At 40.3% G+C, this 21,212-nt stretch overlaps 1 protein-coding gene and 2 long non-coding RNA genes across 5 annotated transcripts in view; 2 read left to right on the top strand and 1 right to left on the bottom strand.

The window, feature by feature from the left end:
• The window catches only part of LOC148679883 (uncharacterized), a 759,583-nt gene that overhangs the window by 442,251 nt on the left and 296,120 nt on the right, over nt 1-21,212 (top strand). The gene's annotated exons all lie outside the window — the stretch shown is intronic.
• Nucleotides 1-21,212, bottom strand: part of crybg1b (crystallin beta-gamma domain containing 1b) — a 38,746-nt gene that overhangs the window by 8,897 nt on the left and 8,637 nt on the right. For all 3 annotated transcript variants that reach the window (XM_087247724.2, XM_087247726.2, XM_087247725.2), the window contains 12 exons: nt 20,329-21,137; nt 9,241-16,924; nt 8,987-9,127; nt 8,717-8,755; nt 8,366-8,484; nt 8,130-8,277; nt 4,735-4,874; nt 3,615-3,741; nt 3,319-3,354; nt 3,095-3,237; nt 1,662-1,788; nt 156-301 (listed from right to left, as the gene is read on the bottom strand). In XM_087247724.2, coding sequence (XP_087103850.2) covers nt 156-301; nt 1,662-1,788; nt 3,095-3,237; nt 3,319-3,354; nt 3,615-3,741; nt 4,735-4,874; nt 8,130-8,277; nt 8,366-8,484; nt 8,717-8,755; nt 8,987-9,127; nt 9,241-16,924; nt 20,329-21,137 — 9,659 coding nt within the window. The remainder of the gene's footprint in view (nt 1-155; nt 302-1,661; nt 1,789-3,094; nt 3,238-3,318; nt 3,355-3,614; nt 3,742-4,734; nt 4,875-8,129; nt 8,278-8,365; nt 8,485-8,716; nt 8,756-8,986; nt 9,128-9,240; nt 16,925-20,328; nt 21,138-21,212) is intronic.
• Nucleotides 15,123-18,870, top strand: LOC148679887 (uncharacterized). Its single transcript, XR_015942148.1, has 4 exons — nt 15,123-17,366; nt 17,476-17,582; nt 17,638-17,911; nt 17,964-18,870. It is a non-coding gene; the product is annotated as an uncharacterized LOC148679887 (long non-coding RNA).

A 21,212-nucleotide genomic window follows, 5' to 3' on the forward strand; every position in this document is an offset into this window, starting at 1 on the left:
TGGACACACTTAACTAAACTCCCACTCCCTGATTGGTCGACTTTTAGCACAGCATCATGGGTAATGTAGTTTTTAACCTTGAATATAGTGTCTATAGAGAAAATAAATGAGTTTTTACATCTATACTGAATATATGATGACTAAAAAAGACTCACACTCCGGCCAGGACCTCGATGGAGCGGGTCTGAGTGCCGTAGTGTGTGTTAGCGAAGTTTTCCAGCGGCTCCAGGAGGTCGATACTGACACCGCGCTCTGAGAAATCCAGCTCACTAAACATCTTCACATGAGGAGGAGAAGAATCCTGCAAAACAAACCATTCAATGTATTTTAGGTTGAATTAGAAAGCTGCTGGCGAGGCGTTTGGCGCGGATCGGCTGCTGGTATTTCCTGGTATTGTTCGTCCAGAGCTCGTAAACACTGCAGGTATGCAATGATGGATGTTGCGTAACATGTTCGGCTGAACTGTGTTTACTGGAGATCAGAAATGTGCAAAACTGCACCAATTATCCAGAGCTTTTCTGCAGGATTAATCACTCCTATAGGAAAACTCAGGGTTGGGTTAAGGTTTATTACTTCTTTACCAGCTTTATGTCACTACTTAAGTCAATGTGGTTAAATTAGTGATATTCTTTTATTTATTTGCCATATTTATTACATAATTTTGTTTTCTGTTATTTTGTTGTATAATTTTGTTGAAAATCAAATGAAAAGTGATGATAACATTTAAGATTAAAATATTCATGAATTTAATATGATCTACTGGCCTGTACAGAAAATGCATTATGGCAATACACAATAAACAGGCTAAATAAATGTACATTACTTGCTTGCTTATTATTAAGAAAAAAGCAACCTTTTATTTTATGAAAATTATGGATTTTATTATAAATGAAAACTATACATATTTTCAGATTTCAACCTAATTAAACTGTGTTATAAACCGGTTATCACTTACTTCCTTGATTACTATTAAAACAATAAAGTAACTACAAATTTGTTGCTGTGTTTCTTTTAGTTTGAAAAGAAAATAATGTGATGCAATAATTTGGACTTAATTAAAATGTTACTTTGTTATATACCGTTCATTAATATGCTCATTCTTAAATTCTGTATTAAATAATGGATTGTTTTTATAGATTATAGACATTTTTTTTTTAGATTTTAACCTAATTAAAATGTTACCTTGCTATATACCGTTAATGAACTTGACTTGAAAATGAAATAACAAATAATATAAAGGGATTCTCGTTGGGTTTTTTGTAGTAAATAATGGGTTTTTAATAGATAATTCTTTTTTTTTTAGACTTTAACCTAATTAAAATGTTAATTTCCTATATACCCTTCAACTTGCCTTGAAAATTAAATAATTAAAATCCTATTGAGGTTTCTGTAGCAGATAATTTTTTTATTTTACAGATTAAAACATTTGTTTTTAGATTTTAACCTAGTTAAAATGTTACCTTGCTATATACCATTAAAGAAGCTAACAAGAAAATGAAGCAAACAATGAAAGTAAAATCTTGTTGAGGATTTTGCAGTAAATAATGGACTTTATATAGATTTTCTTTGAGATTTTAAAGAAATTAAAATGTTTCTGTATTATATCCCATTCATGAACTTGACTTGAAAATGAAATAAGTGAAATCTGGTTAAAGCCTCACCATCAGCAGCGGCCGCAGCGAGAGCAGTTTCTGGCTTGTCCCGCACCAGTCGCTCCAGTCTAAATATTCTCCTTCCTCCAGAATGAACTGCTGTCCATCGAAACCCTCGTGCTCGTATCCCACCCACCTGAAAACAGCAGAGAGATACACATGCGCTTACACACATGCTGACCATAGTGTTCAGCCAATACACCACACAGAAAAATGATTTACTCATTCAGTATATTTGTCCTGTTTTCCAATCGGTCTAAACGTTTTCAAATCAAGATGCACTAACTTTAATAATAGGAACAGAAAATAAAAGATCTGTCTCTGAATAAATGCATGAAAAAAATGTCAAAGTAAAACCTAGAGTACTTTCTGTTTGTTATATTTCAGTTCTTCTTTTAACACACTAATTTATTATTTTTAATTCAAATTTATGCTTATCTTCGTCCCATAAAATAAGACTAATCAAATCAAATAAAGTTAAATGTAAATAGAAAGTCTAATTTTCTAAAAATATTTCTAAACTAGAATCTAAAAATGGAATTATCTTACTGTATGCAAAATGGAATTAAAAGGGAAAACTAGAATATTTTAAGACTTATCTTAGGCTGCTTTCACACCTGTGAATCGATTCAGTTGTCCCGAAACAGAGATTACAATTGTTACATTGTTGCTCTTTGCTCTTGGAGCGGTTCGCTTTCACACTGCAAAGTTTCTAAACAGACCAGAAGAGCTACAACAAGTCACGTGCGAGTAAACTCTCCTCACATTGGTCAGAGTGTCAGGGTAGTTTGGTGGTGTTTGACAAAGTGCGCGCGACGTGTCTGAAGAGTGAGGAGAGATGCGGTGGGGAGGGGTGAGAAGGGTGCCCGACGAAGCCTATTTGAGGACCGGGAGGGAGACGCGAGATTACCGGGAGATCATCACTCGTTTGCGGGAATCCGGGAGACTCGCGAAACTTCCCGCCATACTCATAATTCTCTCCTCATATAGCCGTAAGCCTATTACACATCCATAAAACACTGATATAACCGCGCTCGGATCGGATCGCTTTCTCACTGCAATCGATCCACTCCACAGTTCGTTTCAATCAAAACGATACCACCTCATTCAAACGATCTCATAGCGATTGATTTGGCGCGGATCCGAGAGCGATTGGAGGTTTCACATATGTCAAACGAACCGCGCTAACTGGGCAAACGAGACAGGTTCCCAAACAAAAGTGTAGGTGTGAGAGCATCCTTAGACGCATTTCTGCCCCAAAAAACAAGATTAAATACCATTTTCAATACCAAACGTAATTTTCCTTCTTGATCTAATACACATAATAAGTATTGTTTTCTAAGACATATTTTAATATAATTATCTTTCATTTCCTTTAAATAATTCCACATGGTTTTTTAATATATTTGTAGTGTTTTTGCAGTGCAGTTTTCAGCACTCACAGGCCTCCGAGGATCTTCAGTGACTCCACACCATTTAATCCGTGATTTTCTGAATTATTTGTGTCTGTTTCTGTGCAGGAAAACAGGTCTCCCTGCACCTCCACACATCGGCCCTTAAAACCAGCCTTTTCGTACAAAACAGCCTGAGAGAAATGATATGGAAAGAGTCTAGTTAGTGTAAATCTGGCGAAGAAACGAGAGAAATTAAAGGAAATTCAACAAACCTTCACTGCGTTCGGCTTCTCCACCTTCAGACAGCCCTGGAAATAAAGCAGATTAACAATTCAATTCAAGATTATTTGTATACACATCTTTAATGACGTGTATTTGTCTATTACGAGTATGTGTTGTGCTGTTACACACTAGACAATTACAACAATCACACACTAGACACTATTAGACTGGAGAGACTAACTCATCTCATCTATGCAAGCAGAAGGACATATTTGAAAACCATATATGAATATTATGTAAATTGTGTGTTTGTGAATATGTATTTTAATTTTATGTGAGTGTCTACCATGCGCAGAGGCCTCAGAGAGCCCACGGCTGGAGCTGGGAAACCCCAGTCCTCTGGAAAAGGATATTCTCCAGCCTCCAGAACCGCCAGCAGACCCTGGAAACCCGGATCACTGTAAACCAGCCACCTGTAGACCAGAAAACACAGTCATTCTTTATTAGACCAATCGCAGAGCTCAAAACCAGCTGTCAATCATCAAGCAGCCAATCACAGAGCTCAAACCAGCCGTCGGTCATTAAACACCCAATCACAGAGCTCAAACCAGCCGTCAGTCATCAAACACCCAATCACAGAGCTCAAATTTAACTGTCAATCACCAAGCTGCCAGTCACAGAGCTCAACACCAACAGTCAATCATCAAGCAGCCAATTACAGAACTCAAACCATCTGTCAATCATCAAGCAGCCAATCACAAAGCTCAAAACTAGCTGTCAATCATCAACCAGCCAATCACAGAGCTCAAACCAGCAGGCAATCATCAAGCAGCCAATTACAGAGTCTAAAACAAGCTGTCAATCATCATCTGGCCAATCACAGAGCCCAAAATAAACTGTCAGTCATCAAGCAGCCAATCACAGAACTCAAACCTCACTTATTTTTGACTCCTAAATTTTGATTTCCTAAAACATCAATTCAATAAAAACTTAAATCAGTCTTCTCCTTTTCTCTCAGTTTAAAGCAATGCTAAACGCATCAGAGTTACAATTTTGTCCTGTATTACATGCTTCTGATGCTGTTTATGCGGTGTGTGTGAGTGAGTGAGTGAAGCCTCTGACTCAAACACACTCATAATGCATAACACACACATGAATCATCAGGAATCTCGGGTTTGTTTTCAAAGCGACCTTCACAACACTGGCACTCTCAAAACACCCACAGCTGTACAGAAAACTGAGCATTTACATTTTAGGAACACAAATCTCACTAAAGGGTTTTTAACTAAAGCAGCACAATCTGCGAGTTAATCAAAAGAATGAATCATAACACACATTTCTCTAATTCTTTAATCAAGAGCTTTGTTTTGACCTTCACACACACACACACACACACAAACACACACACACACACACACCCAACAGTGAGTGTTCAAGGTCTGAGCAGGGTGTGTTTGTTAACTTACAGACCACTGTGGACTTTAATAGATCCTGTGCTCTGAGGAAGACCGAAGCTGCTCACTTCTTCTGCGTGATCCACAAACTCAGAGCTGCGGCCCCGGCCTGCGGGCTCCGTGAACAGCTCTATCCGGGGAGTAGCGTAGTCCTAAATAACACATACAGCAAAAATCAGAATGCTAGATTTACAACATTCTGTGCATCAAATGCTCCTGTGAAAAACAAAATTAATTTAAAAATGTATATATGTACTAGACCTTCCTTGACTTCCTATGACAGCATACAGCACAAGTAACCTGCTGCAGTTCCCTTATCAGCCAGTGGGGGAGCTAATAACAAGGGTTTTTAGATTGTACATACAGCCTTTTAAACCCGGTACACACCAAGCTGACACCAAACTAACACCAACGAAACCCACCTGTGTTGTCGCCTCACGTTGGATCGCATTCTAGACCCAAAAAAAATACGCATGAGCACACCAAACTAATGAAAGCCGACGGATTTTGTCACTCACCACAGAGAGATTTGCTTGTGTAAATGTGTTTGATAGATTATAATCCATATTGTTTACAAACATTTGAGAAATGTAGTGAGCTTTGGATAAAAGCGTCTGCTAAATGACTAAATGTAAATGTAAAATGTAAACTTACAGCCCCTTTGTCTTCCTTCTTGGCTTGAATTGTTCACTTGCTACATCACTTCACTATGCCACACTTGTGCTCTGATTCGTTGCTGAACAACCAATCAGAGTGCTCTCTTCAGCTGACGGACTGATGCTGATTCTACATGCTGAACTAGCCCCAAAAAAAGCTTCGATATTAACCCGACAAGAACCGATGTGTGGAAACACCAAACACACTATCCGGACCAACAAAATCCAATGGCTGACCACCGGCTTGGTGTGTCTAAGCCCTTAAGTCCAGGATACATCAAGTCGAAGTCAAAAAAACTAGTGGTGATATAAACCGACTGCATTGTTTTACAATTGTTTGGCAAATTAATCAATCTACATTTATTTGAGATTTCCAAAATGCATCGCTATTCTCTCCTGAATTATTTCTGAGCTCAGATTTACCAACAGATGCTGCTGTATGATAACAGCAGCAACTTAGGCCTTTATGCTGAAGTAGAAGCGCTCTTCCTAGTGGACATTTGAGTGTATAACAAAAACTAACCTAAAGAGCTGTCTGCTGTTAAAAACTAGCATAGAGAGCTGTCTACTGTTAAAAACTAGCCTAGAGAGCTGTCTACTATTAAAAACTAGCATAGAGAGCTGTCTACTGTTAAAAACTAGCATAGAGAGCTGTCTACTGTTAAAAACTAGCCTAGAGAGCTGTCTGCTGTTAAAAACTAGCCTAGAGAGCTGTCTACTGTTAAAAACTAGCCTAGAGCGCTGTCTGCTGTTAAAAACTAGCATAGAGAGCTGTCTACTGTTAAAAACTAGCCTAGAGAGCTGTCTGCTGTTAAAAACTAGCCTAGAGAACTGTCTGCTGTTAAAAACTAGCATAGAGAGCTGTCTACTGTTAAAAACTAGCCTAGAGAGCTGTCTGCTGTTAAAAACTAGCCTAGAGAACTGTCTGCTGTTAAAAACTAGCCTAGAGCGCTGTCTGCTGTTAAAAACTAGCCTAGAGAACTGTCTGATGTTAAAAACTAGCCTAGAGAGCTGTCTGATGTTAAAAACTAGCCTAGAGAACTGTCTGCTGTTAAAAACTAGCCTAGAGAACTGTCTGCTGTTAAAAACTAGCCTAGAGAGCTGTCTGCTGTTAGAAACTAGCCTAGAGAGCTGTCTACTGTTAAAAACTAGCATAGAGAGCTGTCTGCTGTTAAAAACTAGCCTAGAGAGCTGTCTACTGTTAAAAACTAGCCTAGAGCGCTGTCTGCTGTTAAAAACTAGCATAGAGAGCTGTCTACTGTTAAAAACTAGCCTAGAGAGCTGTCTGCTGTTAAAAACTAGCCTAGAGAACTGTCTGCTGTTAAAAACTAGCATAGAGAGCTGTCTACTGTTAAAAACTAGCCTAGAGAGCTGTCTGCTGTTAAAAACTAGCCTAGAGAACTGTCTGCTGTTAAAAACTAGCCTAGAGCGCTGTCTGCTGTTAAAAACTAGCCTAGAGAGCTGTCTGATGTTAAAAACTAGCCTAGAGAACTGTCTGCTGTTAAAAACTAGCCTAGAGAACTGTCTGCTGTTAAAAACTAGCCTAGAGAGCTGTCTGCTGTTAGAAACTAGCCTAGAGAGCTGTCTACTGTTAAAAACTAGCATAGAGAGCTGTCTGCTGTTAAAAACTAGCCTAGAGAGCTGTCTACTGTTAAAAACTAGCCTAGAGCGCTGTCTGCTGTTAAAAACTAGCATAGAGAGCTGTCTACTGTTAAAAACTAGCCTAGAGCGCTGTCTGCTGTTAAAAACTAGCCTAGAGAACTGTCTGCTGTTAAAAACTAGCCTAGAGCACTGTCTGCTGTTAAAAACTAGGCTAGAGCGCCATCTACTGTTACAAACTAAGCTCAGAATAGATTTAAAAGAAAATTGTGATTTTTGGAAAATTTTGAAAATCTTAGGATGCTTTAATTCCCTGGACTGTACCCAAGTTCGAATGTCCCCCCCTTCCACCTTCTCGTTGGTTTGTGTTCACACTGTCTTTTTACCTTCTGAAGCCCGATATGCTTGCGTCATCAAGCTGCTGTTTTGTGTATGGCTGTTGCTAGGTGACGGACACAAAAGCAGAGCGCCAAAATGAAAAGACATTTGCATTGCGCACATTGCGGTTGTTTCACTGTTACTGAACCTTTTGGTTTTGGACATACAGAAAGCGACTCGTGGCCATCTGCCGCAAAATTATTATAATTATTCATAACATCACGCAATGTCTGCAGAAGCTGTTTTTAGAGGAGACAAGCAGACATTATCACTGTGTTTGCCCTGGCTGAGTCACGCTTGTCAGCAAGGTACAGTACATGATACACACACACACACGAATGAACGTTATGAAAACGATAGTTTGTTGTACAGTTGGCGGTTCACTTCCACTATTTGGTACGATTTGCATTTATACTAGAAGTTAACCGGACCAGAGTTCACATGAACCGTACCCCAGACCACCTCTTTCAGGCGGACTTGGGTATAGTTTGTGGGTGTGCACCAGAGTTTAGAAGACATGTTCACACTAGCTAAAAGTACCGTACTCTGATGTCAAACAAACCCGGGTGCGAACCAATAGTGCTAGTGTGAAAGCACCCTTAGATTCAATGCAAAATCGGTTCACCTCAGTTGGCCCATAAAGCCGCAAATATAAACATGAGGAGAGGTGATGACTGGAAAACACCATTAAAACTAGTATGGCAGATTAAACATGGGGGACCATTGGCTTGGTGTATATCCCAGCCTTTAAATATTTAAAATCCATTCACTTACTTTGACAGCCAGTCGAATCGAGCCAATGACCACAGGGGCAGAGATTTCTTCCCCTTCTTCTGCCCATTGATTGGGCAGTTCAATAATGCCTTCCTCTTCCAGCGGAATGGATCGTCCTTCAAATCCTGGTTTCTCATACAATATCCAGCTACAACAGGCCAAAATGCAGTTCAATCAAATCTACCGAAATGCACACATCATGAATTGAGAATCTGATCTCCACAGATGCTGCTTACCATCCTCTAACCACTTTGATGGATATGACAGTGGACAGAGGCATGTGTGTAGCATCAGGTTGGTCCCTGTAAAACTCAAAGGACTGTCCGTTGAACTGATGGTGCTCAAATATCACGATCTGGTGAGCAAATAAACAGATTTAATGATGCAAGAACTTTATGGAGTGTCTAAATCAGAGGCTCTGTTCTAATGTTAGACTGGTACAACAGGTTGCATCTGATGCATTTACCAACATATTTAAAACATGAATGAAATGCCAAAAACTTGGCTCATGTTGAGCAAATAGAACATGGATTGCTATTTTTTATTTCTGCCAATTCTCTGGTCATGGGTTTGAAATGTTAACAAACCTTTCCAGGACGTCGATGGATTCCACGAGAAGTTGGAATCTAAAAGATAAAACGACTCGTTAACAGAGTAATGCGGAGTAATGCCAATGTTTACCCAAGCAGCCAAACACGATCAAAAACATGATCCAAAGATTTTACCCTAGGACTTTAAATCCCTTACATTGTCATGTACAAATACACATTAGCAAACAGGCATGCTGAGTGATTGCAAATAAAAAGACATAGATTACTCGGGTTTACAAACTAAATACACACTGGTGAACAACATACATTTGGGAGTTCCCTCTGTGGTGCAGCTTGAGGGATTTGAGGAACTTGAGGTGCAGGTGGAACTTCTGATATTTTTCTGTCAGCTACATCAGACTTTTTGAGATCCACTACACCGGGTATGGAAGCACTTTCTTTAGCTGCCTAATCACCCAGAAACACATATATACATAGAACTCAAGAGTAGTCAAACAATGAGCTGATGCATTTACTATGATATGTGAGTGGATTATATAAGTAAATGAGGAATGGCTGACCAGTGAGTTGATCTTATTCGATGGCAGATCTTTTCCTGGTTCCTTTGGAAGAAATGTATCCAGGTAACTGGGCAACTTGATGTCATCAAAAGATGGAAGTGGTGGTGGAGCACTAGCGTTTTCTGCTGTAGTCACACTGGGGACTGCTGGTGTTGTTTTCTGGTCAATACTCAGAGTTGGACCATCGGGTTGCAAAACAACATTACTACTAGTCTGGATACTGTTAAGAAGTGGTGAATTAGTGTCTGATAGCATTGTGACAGGAGGGTCTGCTCTTTTCAACTCAGGTGTCAGAGTAGGTCCATGGTCCTTAGTAGCTTTCAGTGCAGACTGAGAACTAGAATGCAAAGAATCTTTAGTGTATCCTGAAACTGTTTTGGGGGCAGGTATCAAGACAGGTGTATCATTTATATTGGGTTTTTTAGACTCCATCGAAAGTCCATCATTCTTAGTTGGTTCCAATACAACTTGGGAAATAGGGTGGCTAACACTAGGAGGAGAGGAATCACTTCTATCTGCTAATACAGTGAGGTTAGGGTCTCCTGAAGTTGTTTTAGAGCCTGGTGTCATTGCAGGTGTATCACGTTTAGTGGGTTTTTGTACAGCTTGGGGACCAGACTGGTTACAACTAGCATCAGAGTCTGTTAAAATAGTGACTGTTGAGTCTGCTAAACTAGTTTTAGAGTCAGGCATTTTCAAAAGTCTGTCAGTGTTAGTAGATTTTAGGGCAACCTGGGAAGTAGTCTGGGTACCACTGGGAGCTGGAAACGTGTTAATGTCTGTTATTGCAATGGCTGATGAATCTCTTGAAGTTGTTTTAATTCCAACATCCTTGCTGGGTTTTAGAGAATCATGAGAAGCAGGCTGAGTACTGAGGTAGTCCTTGCAACCAAGAGCTTGCTCTACTGCGTTTTGTTCAGGTGTTTCTGTTGTTGGTGTTAGCTGTGATTGTATAGGTGTTAAAGACCCTGAAGCATCACTAGGGGACAGCAGTCCATTTGAAGTACTCTCAGTAGGGCTTAAAAACTCAGTGCGTCTTGCTTTGCTGGGGCTGCGTAGCATGCTGACAATGGAGCACCTCTCCAAACGAGACCTAGTCTGAGGTTCTGTTGTGATTTCATTTGATCCCTCATCTTTTTCTTCCTCTTCCTTATCAGACTCCTTCCTATTTCTTTGGAAGATCAAGGACCTTGTGAGAATGCTCTCACGCTTAGGTTTGATTTCCACGTTCTTGACCTCTGCGTCTGGGTTCTTGGTTACTGAGTCAGGAGCTACATCCAAAATAAATCCTCTCCTCCTCTTCAAGCCATGCTGGAACTCCTCTGGGTCAAAGGGTTTCTCGAAATGGTCTTCTCTGATGGCAGGCATTGCAAATGGAGGGGCTTGCAGGCGATGTTTGTTGTGCTTGCGTCGGGGGAGGCTGAATGGCATTGCTAGCCTTTTCACATTTGCAATAAAGTCATCTGAGTCAAATTCCCCTGATGTATCCAGGTTGGTCTTACTCACGGATGAGCTGAGCTTATGTTTTGGTTCAGGAAGTAACTGTTTCTTCCTTAAAGGAAGATCCACATCAAGCCAGCTAGACGGAGAGTCTCTGTGTACAGAGGACCTGCCAGGTGCAAAGGGAATTTGAGGAAGGATAAAGGGTTTGGAGATGAATTCCTTTTTTCTTGTGGCTGGATCTGTAGATTTACTAGCAGGAGATTGGGATTTCTCACTGCCTGAAGCCAATGTATGGGAGATCTTCTCTTTGCCTAAGGATTGAAAAGGTATGGTCTTTTCAGTGACTGAGGGTACTGATAGTGGGGTCTTCTCATTGTCATGATCTGCTAATGAGAGGATTTTTCCTTTAGACAAAGGAGGAGGAGCTGTATTCCCCATTTTAGTAGAGACCAGTGGAATTGATGATGATGCTGGTAGTGGCATGGTCTTTTCATTGTTATTAGTCATATCATTGGAGAATGGTGGATTGGTTACTGGTGAAGGTGCAGCATTTTCTTTAGCTGAGGATTTCGCAGGGGTGGGTTTTTCATCGACTGGTGTAGGTGAAGATTTGGTCTCTTCAGTTTCTACTTTAGTTGTATTTCTACTAGCTTTGTCTAATGGAGAAGTAGTTGTTTCATTAGTTAAGACTGATAAAGTTGTGGTCTTTTCATGAATTACATCTAATAATGTGGATTTAGACTCAGTGGTTGATGATAGAGAAGGTGATGTCTTTTCATTGGTTGAAGCTGAGGGCGAGATGGTCTTTTCTTTGGTTGAAGTTGGTGCAGGTTTGCTCTTTTTACTGACTGAGGCAAGGATAGATGCAGTCTTTTCATTGGTGGAGGCTGGCGGAGGTGGAGTGTTTTCATTAGCTGAGGATGGTGGAGGCGTTGCCTTTTCATTGGTTAAGACTGATGGAGGCATGATCTTTTCTTTAGTTGAAGCTGATGGAGGTGTGGCCTTTTCATTAACTGAGACTTGTGAAGGTGTGGTCTTTTCATTAGTTGAATCTTGAAGAGGTGTGGTCTTTTCATTAGTTGAAGCTGATGGAGGTGTGGCCTTTTCATTAATTGAGACTTGTGAAGGTGTGGTCTTTTCATTAGTTGAAGCTGGTGGAGGTGTGGTCTTTTCATTAGTTGAAGCCGGTGGAGGTGTGGTATTTTCATTAGTTGAAGCTGGTGGAGGTGTGGTCTTTTCATTAGTTGAAGCCGGTGGAGGTGTGGTATTTTCATTAGTTGAAGCTGGTGGAGGTGTGGCCTTTTCATTAGTTAAAGCTGGTGGAGGTGTGGCCTTTTCATTAATTGAGACTTGTGAAGGTGTGGTCTTTTTATTAGTTGAAGCTGGTGGAGGTGTGGTCTTTTCATTAGTTAAGACTGGTGGAGGTGTGGTATTTTCATTAGTTGAGACTGTTGGAGGTGTGGTCTTTTCATTAGTAGAGACTGATGGAGGTGTGGTCTTTTCATTAGTAGAGACTGGTGGAGGTGCTGTCTTTTCATTAGTTGAAGCTGGTGGAGGTATGGTGATTTCATTAGTTAAGACTGGTGGAGGTGTGGTCTTTTGATTAGTGGAGACTGGTGGAGGTGTGGTCTTTTGATTAATTGAGACTGAGGGAGGTGTGGTCTTTTCATTAGTTAAGATTGGTGGAGATGTGGTCCTTTCATTAGTTGAAGCTGGTGGAGGTGTGGTTTTTTCATTATTTGAGACTGATGGAGATGTGGTCTTTTCATTAGTTGAGACTGGTGGAGGTGTGGTCTTTTCATTAGCAGAGACTGATGGAGGTGTGTTCTTTTCATTAGTTGAAGCTGGTGGAGGTGCTGTCTTTTCATTAGTTGAGACTGGTGGAGGTGTGGTCTTTTCATTAGTTGAGACTGGTGGAGGTGTGGTCTTTTCATTAGTTGGGACTGGTGGAGGTGTGGTCTTTTCATTAGTTAAAGCTGGCGGAGGTGTGGTCTTTTCATTAGTTGAAGCTGGTGGAGGTGCTGTCTTTTCATTAGTTGAAGCTGGTGGAGGTGCTGTCTTTTCATTAGTTGAGACTGGTGGAGGTGTGGTCTTTTCATTAGTTGGGACTGGTGGAGGTGCTGTCTTTTCATTAGTTGAGACTTGTGGAGGTGTGGTCTTTTCATTAGTTGGGACTGGTGGAGGTGTGGACTTTTTATTAGTTAAGACTGGTGGAGGTGTGGTCTTTTCATTAGTTGGGACTGGTGGAGGTGTGGTCTTTTCATTAGTTGAGACTGGTGGAGGTGTGGTCTTTTCATTAGTTGGGACTGGTGGAGGTGTGGTCTTTTCATTAGATGGGACTGGTGGAGGTGCTGTCTTTTCATTAGTTGGGACTGGTGGAGGTGTGGTCTTTTCATTAGTTGGGACTGGTGGAGGTGTGGTCTTTTCATTAGTTGAGACTGGTGGAGGTGTGGTCTTTTCATTAGTTGAGACTGGTGGAGGTGTGGTCTTTTCATTAGTTGAAGCTGGTGGAGGTGTGGTCTTTTCATTAGTTGAAGCTGGTGGAGGTGCTGTCTTTTCATTAGTTGGGACTGGTGGAGGTGTGGTCTTTTCATTAGTTGAGACTGGTGAAGGTGTGGTCTTTTCATTAGTTGGGACTGGTGGAGGTGTGGTCTTTTCATTAGTTGAGACTGGTGGAGGTGTGGTCTTTTCATTAGTTGGGACTGGTGGAGGTGTGGTCTTTTCATTAGATGGGACTGGTGGAGGTGCTGTCTTTTCATTAGTTGAAGCTGGTGGAGGTGTGGTCTTTTCAATAGTTGAAGCTGGTGGAGGTGCTGTCTTTTCATTAGTTGGGACTGGTGGAGGTGTGGTCTTTTCATTAGTTGGGACTGGTGGAGGTGTGGTCTTTTCAATAGTTGAAGCTGGTGGAGGTGCTGTCTTTTCATTAGTTGGGACTGGTGGGGGTGTGGTTTTTTCATTAGTTGAGACTGGTGGAGGTGTGGTCTTTTCATTAGTTGAGACTGGTGGAGGTGTGGTCTTTTCATTAGTTGGGACTGGTGGAGGTGTGGTCTTTTCATTAGATGGGACTGGTGGAGGTGTGGTCTTTTCATTAGTTGAGACTGGTGGAGGTGTGGTCTTTTCATTAGTTGAGACTGGTGGAGGTGTGGTCTTTTCATTAGTTGAGACTGGTGGAGGTGTGGTCTTTTCATTAGTTGAGACTGGTGGAGGTGTGGTCTTTTCATTAGTTGAAGCTGGTGGAGGTGTGGTCTTTTCATTAGTTGAGACTGGTGGAGGTGTGGTCTTTTCATTAGTTGAGACTGGTGGAGGTGTGGTCTTTTCATTAGTTGAGACTGGTGGAGGTGTGGTCTTTTCATTAGTTGAAGCTGGTGGAGGTGTGGTCTTTTCATTAGTTGAGACTGGTGGAGGTGTGGTCTTTTCATTAGTTGAGACTGGTGGAGGTGTGGTCTTTTCATTAGTTGGGACTGGTGGAGGTGTGGTCTTTTCATTAGTTGAGACTGGTGGAGGTGTGGTCTTTTCATTAGTTGGGACTGGTGGAGGTGTGGTCTTTTCATTAGTTGGGACTGGTGGAGGTGTGGTCTTTTCTTTAGTTGAGACTTGTGAGGCTGTGCTGGTTTCATTAGTTAAGGCTGGTAGAGGTGTAGTCTTGTTAATAGTTATAGTTGGTGGAGGTGTAGTATTTTCTTTAGTTGAGGCTGGTGGAGGCGTGGCCTGTTCATTAGTTGAAGCTTGTGATGGTGTAGTTGTGTCATTAGCTGAATTTAGTTTGCTCTTGACACCACTCTCAGTTGCTGATGTTGATTGAGTTTTTTCATTACTCGGGGCAGGGTAAGTGGAGGAAGTCTCATTAGCTGAGGCGGGTAAAGATGTGGTCTTTTCATTAGATGTGTTTTTGTTAGTGGTTTCTAATGGAATTTTGTTCTCTTCATTAGCTGAGGCTTGTGAAGGCTTGTTTATGTCAGCTGATGAAGGGATAGTCTTTTCATTAGTCAAAGTAGATGAAGTGGAGATGGTCTCATTGGTTGAGGCTTGTGGCGATCTGTTCTCGTCATTAGGTGTAGATTTCTGACGTGTGGTTTTGTCAATAGATGATGTTGTTCCAAGAGGAGAAGTCTTTATATTAGCTGAATCTGATGGAAGGGATGTATTGTCATTCAGTGATGACCAGGCTGAATTAGAGGTACACTTTTCAGTAACTTGCTTGGTGGATGCTCCATTAGCTGTTGATGACCCATCATTGGGTGGCATTACAGTATTTTCATTGCTAGAGTAAGGTAATTTTCCTTCAGACTGTTCTGGACTGGCAGACAACTGATCTTCCGTCTCTACTGAGTGCATATCTCCATTCACTATGAATGTCTTTTCTGTACAAGCGGGTTTGTTCTTAGTTTTGTCTGCTGTTCCCTCTTCAGATTCAGTGTTAGGCTTTTCTTTTTGCTTTTGTAGATCTCTTTTACTGGATGTCTTCTGCGCATCCTTGCTTCCGCATTGGCTCTCTACCACACCTTCTCCTTCTGTAGCTGTAATCTGAGCTGAAATGATGCTGTCCAATTGGTTTTGATAAGTGGTTTTTGATAAGTCTGTGGGTTTTGCCAGTGCTCTACATGTAGAAGTGTCTTTTTCTTTTTCAATCTGACCCAACACAACATTAGAAGAGTTTGTTTCTGTATTCTGAATTTCCACGATTGTTGTGTCTTCCTGCCTGGCGTCGTTGGGCCTCGCAGCTGAGGAGTCCTTTGATTTACCTTGTTTGGTTGTCTTTGATTTAATCCCACCGTCTGCTTTCTGCTCGGTTGGCTTTGACGTGTTGACCTCATTACAGCGTTTGTGAGTCGCAGTTGTTTCTGTCGCATTGTCTTTTTGCTGTTTTTCATTGCTTGGCTCAATCAAAGCATCTTTTGCTTTCGATGGTGTTTGTGACTTGTCTGATTTTGGGAGATTTTCAGAAGTGTTTTTCTCTTTCGGCAAACACGTAATGGTGTCTTTCTCAGGTAAGTCCAACATATCAGTCTCACTCTCTCTGTTCCGCATGGCATCATTCCTGGAGGCTGCAACTCTGCATTTGGCAGGCTCAAAGGAGTCTTTAGCGCTGGCCTCTTTCAGGTCCTCTGGGGATGATGGTTTCTTCTCTTTTGTCCCAGATGGATCTGATTTCCCTGATTCCCCAAACAATGTGTTTACAATCATGTCTCTGTTCCTCAGTCCTCCTTCTTCTGAGCTCTCTTCAACAGGCTGCTTTTTGTTGCCATTATTTTGTTGCTTTTCAGTTTTTGGCTCAGTGTCCGTCACTTCTGTCCTTTCATTTCGGGACCTGGATGTAGGAGGATGTCCATCAGAAGCAGTGGTCCCTACCTGTGTTTCAAAGCCACTGGCATCTGTTTGCTCCTTCAAATCTGTGCTTTTCATTTCTTTGAGATCCCTTGTGTCCACATGTGGAGACTTTAAATCAAATGTTTTCTTTGTGCTTTGCATTATTTCCGCCGCTTTCTCCAACTTCACTGGAACTTTAGGTCTTTTGCTTGCGATCTCCTCCTCCTCTTTTGCAGAAGTGCTCTTAGTGAGATGTTTCATGTTTAAAAGAGGTTTTGATGCCGTATCAGACTCAGGGTTGTTCTTGTTATTCTGTTCACCAGTGTCTTGTTTGTTTTGGCTAATGGGGCTTTGTGGTTGACCCGTGTCTTTATTCCTTCGTTTTTTAGACCGCGTCCCTGTCCGAGTTGTCAATTTCACCTCATCAGTAGACATTAAAACAGTCTCCTGAGAACAACTTTCATTATCCGCATCTTTATTCCCTATGCTGGAGTCTGTTTTGCTCTCTGGCTGTGCAGGTTTGGTTTGTGTTGCATCATGGGATTTGGAGTCTCTTTGATCAATATTTAAATGAGGTTTAGATTTAAACTTAGGACCTCCAGTGGTTGATTTGTCAAAACGAGCAGCCTTTTTTAAAGCTCCTTCATTCACTGTATGACCAGATGGCAGTGGAATCTTCTCATCTGTCCCTCCTGTGTTGAAATTCCTGGCTCTCTCTTTAACCGATTGTTTAGGAGGTGCAGAACTGGACCGTGCTCCAGCTTGTACTGTAAAGTCTTTGAGATGACTGGGCATTTTTCGAGCTGGAGAAATATCCAGACGGCGCAGGTTTGTGGAGCTACTAACTGCATTGGTCGCTCCTCGCTCAAACAGATTTATCCTATCTGCGACTTTGCCTTTCGGAAGGCTGGATTTCACACTGGGACCCTCCACTCTGCAAAATAACAAACAACAAAGGTCAAAAGCATGCAAAAAATGTCAAATGCTTCTGTATTAAGTTACCTCCCTTCATTAGCTTTTGACTCATTGGGTCTTTCTTTCCTTGTTAACATCTTGTTAAATCAGCCAGATGAATAACACATGCATTGCAGGACAAGTAGAAGTATAACTATAGTAATTATTCTGTTGTGGTGATTCTACAGTTGCTACGATAACACAACAACTATAGTAATTATTCTGTTGTGATTCTACAGTTGCTATGGTAACAACAACTACAGCAATTATTCTGTTGTGGTGATTTTACAGTTACTATGGAAACACAACAACTATAGTAAAAATTAATCTCTTGTGGTGATTCTACAGTTGCAATGGAAACACAACTATAGTAATTAATCTGTTGTGGTGATTCTACAGTTGCTACGGTGACAACAACTATAGTAATTAATCTGTTATGGAGACTCTACAGTTGCTATGGTAACAAAACAACTATAGTAATTGATCTGTTGTTGTGATTTTACAGTTGCTATGGTAACACATCAACTATAGTAATTAATCTGTTGTGGTGATTCTACAGTTGCTATGGTAACACATCAACAATATTAATTAATCTGTTGTGGGGATTCTACAGTTGCTATGGTAACACCACAACTATAGTAATTATTTTGTTGTGGTGATTCTGCAGTTGCTATGGTAACCCCACAACTATAGTAATTATTTTGTTGTGGTGATTCTGCAGTTGCTATGGTAACCCCACAACTATAGTAATTCTTCTGTTGTGGTGGTTCTACAGTTACTATGGTAAAACAACAACTACAGCAAATAAATTAACCTGTTGAGGTGATTCTACAGTTGCTATAGAAACACAACAACTATAGTAAATAAAACAATCTGTTGTGGCGATTCTACAGTTGCTATGGTAACAACTACAGTAATAAATCTGTTATGGTGATTCCACAAATGCTATGGCAAAACAACAACTATAGTAATTGATCTGTTGATGTGATTCCACAGTTGCTATTGAAACACAACTATAGTCATTGATCTGTTGTGGTGATTCTATCTGTTGCTATGGTAACACCACAACCAAAGGAATATAAACAAATGACCCAATACTGTATCTTTCCACAACTCTGGGGCGTATTATACTACAATGCATCATAGTTTACTGTAGTAAAAGCTAGAGCATACTACAGCATTTATTACAGTTTATCAGCTCACTATATTTAATACTACAGGATACTGGAACATTCATTCACAAAGTGCTGAAAATATTATAATGCATAAATAAGATATATTTCACTATAGTATGAATTAAATTTAATATTTGTATTAGGGTTAGTCTAATCAATGAACCCTAACTCTGTCTACATATATCTCCATAATTGTAAAAAAACCTGTACAGAAATGTAGCATGAAACTAGAATCTTGCGCAAGTTTTCTCTGGATACCAAAGCTGCGACAGAGCAAGACAGTCAGAAGATAACTGAGATTATCTTAGATTAAATAGCAGAGACTTCATCTGTTGCTCACCCAAACCTTAACAAGACTTATAAAATAATGCAGGAGTCCTGTGGATTGTTGGTATGACTCTTGTCTGATCACTTTCACTTAAAAGAATGTCTTAAAAATATACTATCCCCTTTTGTTTGCTATGAGGGCGACTGTTTTCATCTTTAGATGCACTGCTGGTGAATAGAGCAGAGATGCAGACATCTAGAAAAACTGGCATTTAACAATGCAGCCACTTAATTGTTATGAAGATTCCTCTTTTCAATGCAGAGAGCTCTTTGAACAGTCATGATCATTAACCAACAGGTTTTTTTATGCATGAGCTTACAGCCCAGAGGAATGACAAGTACCTGATAATGACCATAGTTCATAACATGACGCATGCTGTTTTTGCCATGGTTTTCTCACATTCAGTTTAAACAGTATTAACACTCATAATGCTTATAGCGATTGTGTTGACACAGAATAGATACAAAAAACTATATTAAAAGTAATGAATAACTCAAAATACATAAAAGAAGAGATTTAAGCATTTTAATTAAAGTCAGAGGTTTAGTTTTGGGCTCATTTAACAGTTTATATACATGAAGTCCTTTATACAGTAGGTGTATAAAATATTTATCTAACAGTCAAGTATATCAATCTAAATATATCTGTGTATAATATTTTAGACACTATAAATGTTGTTGATAATGTTTAGATGTACTCATATACAATATTAAACCACTGCTGCATCAAACAATGCTCCCTTTTTTTTAATCTGAAAGTGAAATTAATTGATTGTTTAAACACGTTGGCGTCTCTTGTTTGATTGTTTTTTGGTGGGGGTTCTGTATAATTTAGCATTCTCAGTTTTTAAGTTCACAAGAAAATGTAAAAACAAGCTAATAGCTTATTATTTCTCTCACTTACTCGCTTATAGGTATCAAAAATAGTGCCATGAACTCACATATATAAATTAAAAATATAGGTATAATATATCGGTGCTTTATTTCAGAGACTTTAGACCTGAAATTTGTTGATAAACATGTATCGACAAACCACTCCAGAGTCTAACCATGATCACTTTTTAAATCTGAAAGTAAATGTTTATAGGGTGGTTTGTGTGTAATTTCACATCTTAAAGAAGTTCCCAACTATTAAATTCACAAGAACATGGTAAAAACTAGATAATAAATAGAATTTATTTTAGATTTGCTCACTAATAAAAGTGGAATTAGCTAAAACGAGTAATGAGTAATTAAAAGTAATGACAAGTAATGGCTGAATAAACAAATATCAGCCACATATTACAATAAGGACTCATCAGTTAGCATTAGTTAATGCATTCACTAACAAGAACTAATAATGAGCAGTATTTGTATAGTATTTAATAATCATACATCAAAATTAATACTTGTAAACATTAGTTAATGGACTGTGCATTAACATATATTACCAATCAATAACTTTATTTCTATACTGTGATAAGTGTGTATTTCTTGTTTGTTCATGCTATAATAAACACATTAACATTTAAAAAGATGATTAAATACTGTAATAAATGACTTGTTCCTTCTTTGTTCATGCTAATAAATGCATTAACAAACATTAACAATAAATAAATACTGTAATAAATGACTTGTTCCTTCTTTGTTCATGCTAATAAATGCATTAACAAACATTAACAATAAATAAATACTGTAATAAATATATTGTTACTTGTTTATATGAACTAACATTAACAGCGAGGAATAAACACTGTAATAAGTGTGTTGTTTGTTTATGCTACACATTAACCAACATGAGTGTTTAGACAGTATAATGAAGGCTAAAGTGTTTACAGTCCAGCCTAAACTATCCCCCGTGTTATTTCTGTAAGCAGCAAACAGGTTAAACAGGTAGATTTACCTGGCTCTATCGTCAAGTCTGGCCCATCTGGAGCCTCCGCTGGCTGTTTCTTTATTAAACACATCCTCATGTTGTGGTGTCTCTGGCTCCAGAAACACTCTTTTAGGAAAGACCTTCTGGCTGTGGGACACTTTGATGCTCCTGCGTTTGGACTCTGGGCTCTCCGTCAGACGCACCACCCCCTCCTCATCCATATCCGGGCCTCCAGAAAAACCCAAAGAGAGTGTGTGTGAATCAGAATCACTCAAGTGTGCTTCCACCCATTCGGCTCGGACCACATCCTCACAGTTACCTGCTCCAGGTGAGTCCTGAACTGATTTTTCCTCCTCCCCAAAAACCGAGTCAGCCCATACCGTCTGCGCGCTACCTGTCAAACCGGTTGCTGAATCTTTCCTATTGGTGGATTTATTCTCAGTCCCGCCTCTTTCTCCATGAGAGCTCCGCCTCCTCCTTCCTGACCTCCTCCGTCCCATTTGATCTCGGGGTGATGTGCTGGTCTTGTGGCTCTCGAATGATTTGCTGCGTCTCTTTTTTTTCGCAGCGCGCCCCAGTTCTGTGTTTTGACTTGTCTGTATGTGCTGCACAGAGCCACGTGCGGATCTCAGATGCTTGTCATTCCGGTTTGGGGAAGGGCTTCGGTCTGCAGGTTCAGCAGTCTGAGCTGTCTGATGGGTGGTTTCACTCAGGTCCTCCTCCTGGTGTTGTGTTTCGGGCTCTTCTGCAGTGGCTGCCGGACTGCCCCAACCCCATGACAGCCAGCTCCCGATGCGGCTCAACACCCCCGGGCTGCGCTCTGGAGGACTCTCGGCCTGTAAACAGTTAAAAACAGTGTAATCAGGCAGGATTTACCACTGCAAAGAAGACTGCAACACACAATTGTTCAC

This window comes from Danio rerio, chromosome 4 (genome assembly GCF_052040795.2).
Source record: "Danio rerio strain M-AB ecotype USA chromosome 4, GRCz13ab, whole genome shotgun sequence".
NCBI classification, from domain to species: domain Eukaryota; kingdom Metazoa; phylum Chordata; class Actinopteri; order Cypriniformes; family Danionidae; genus Danio; species Danio rerio.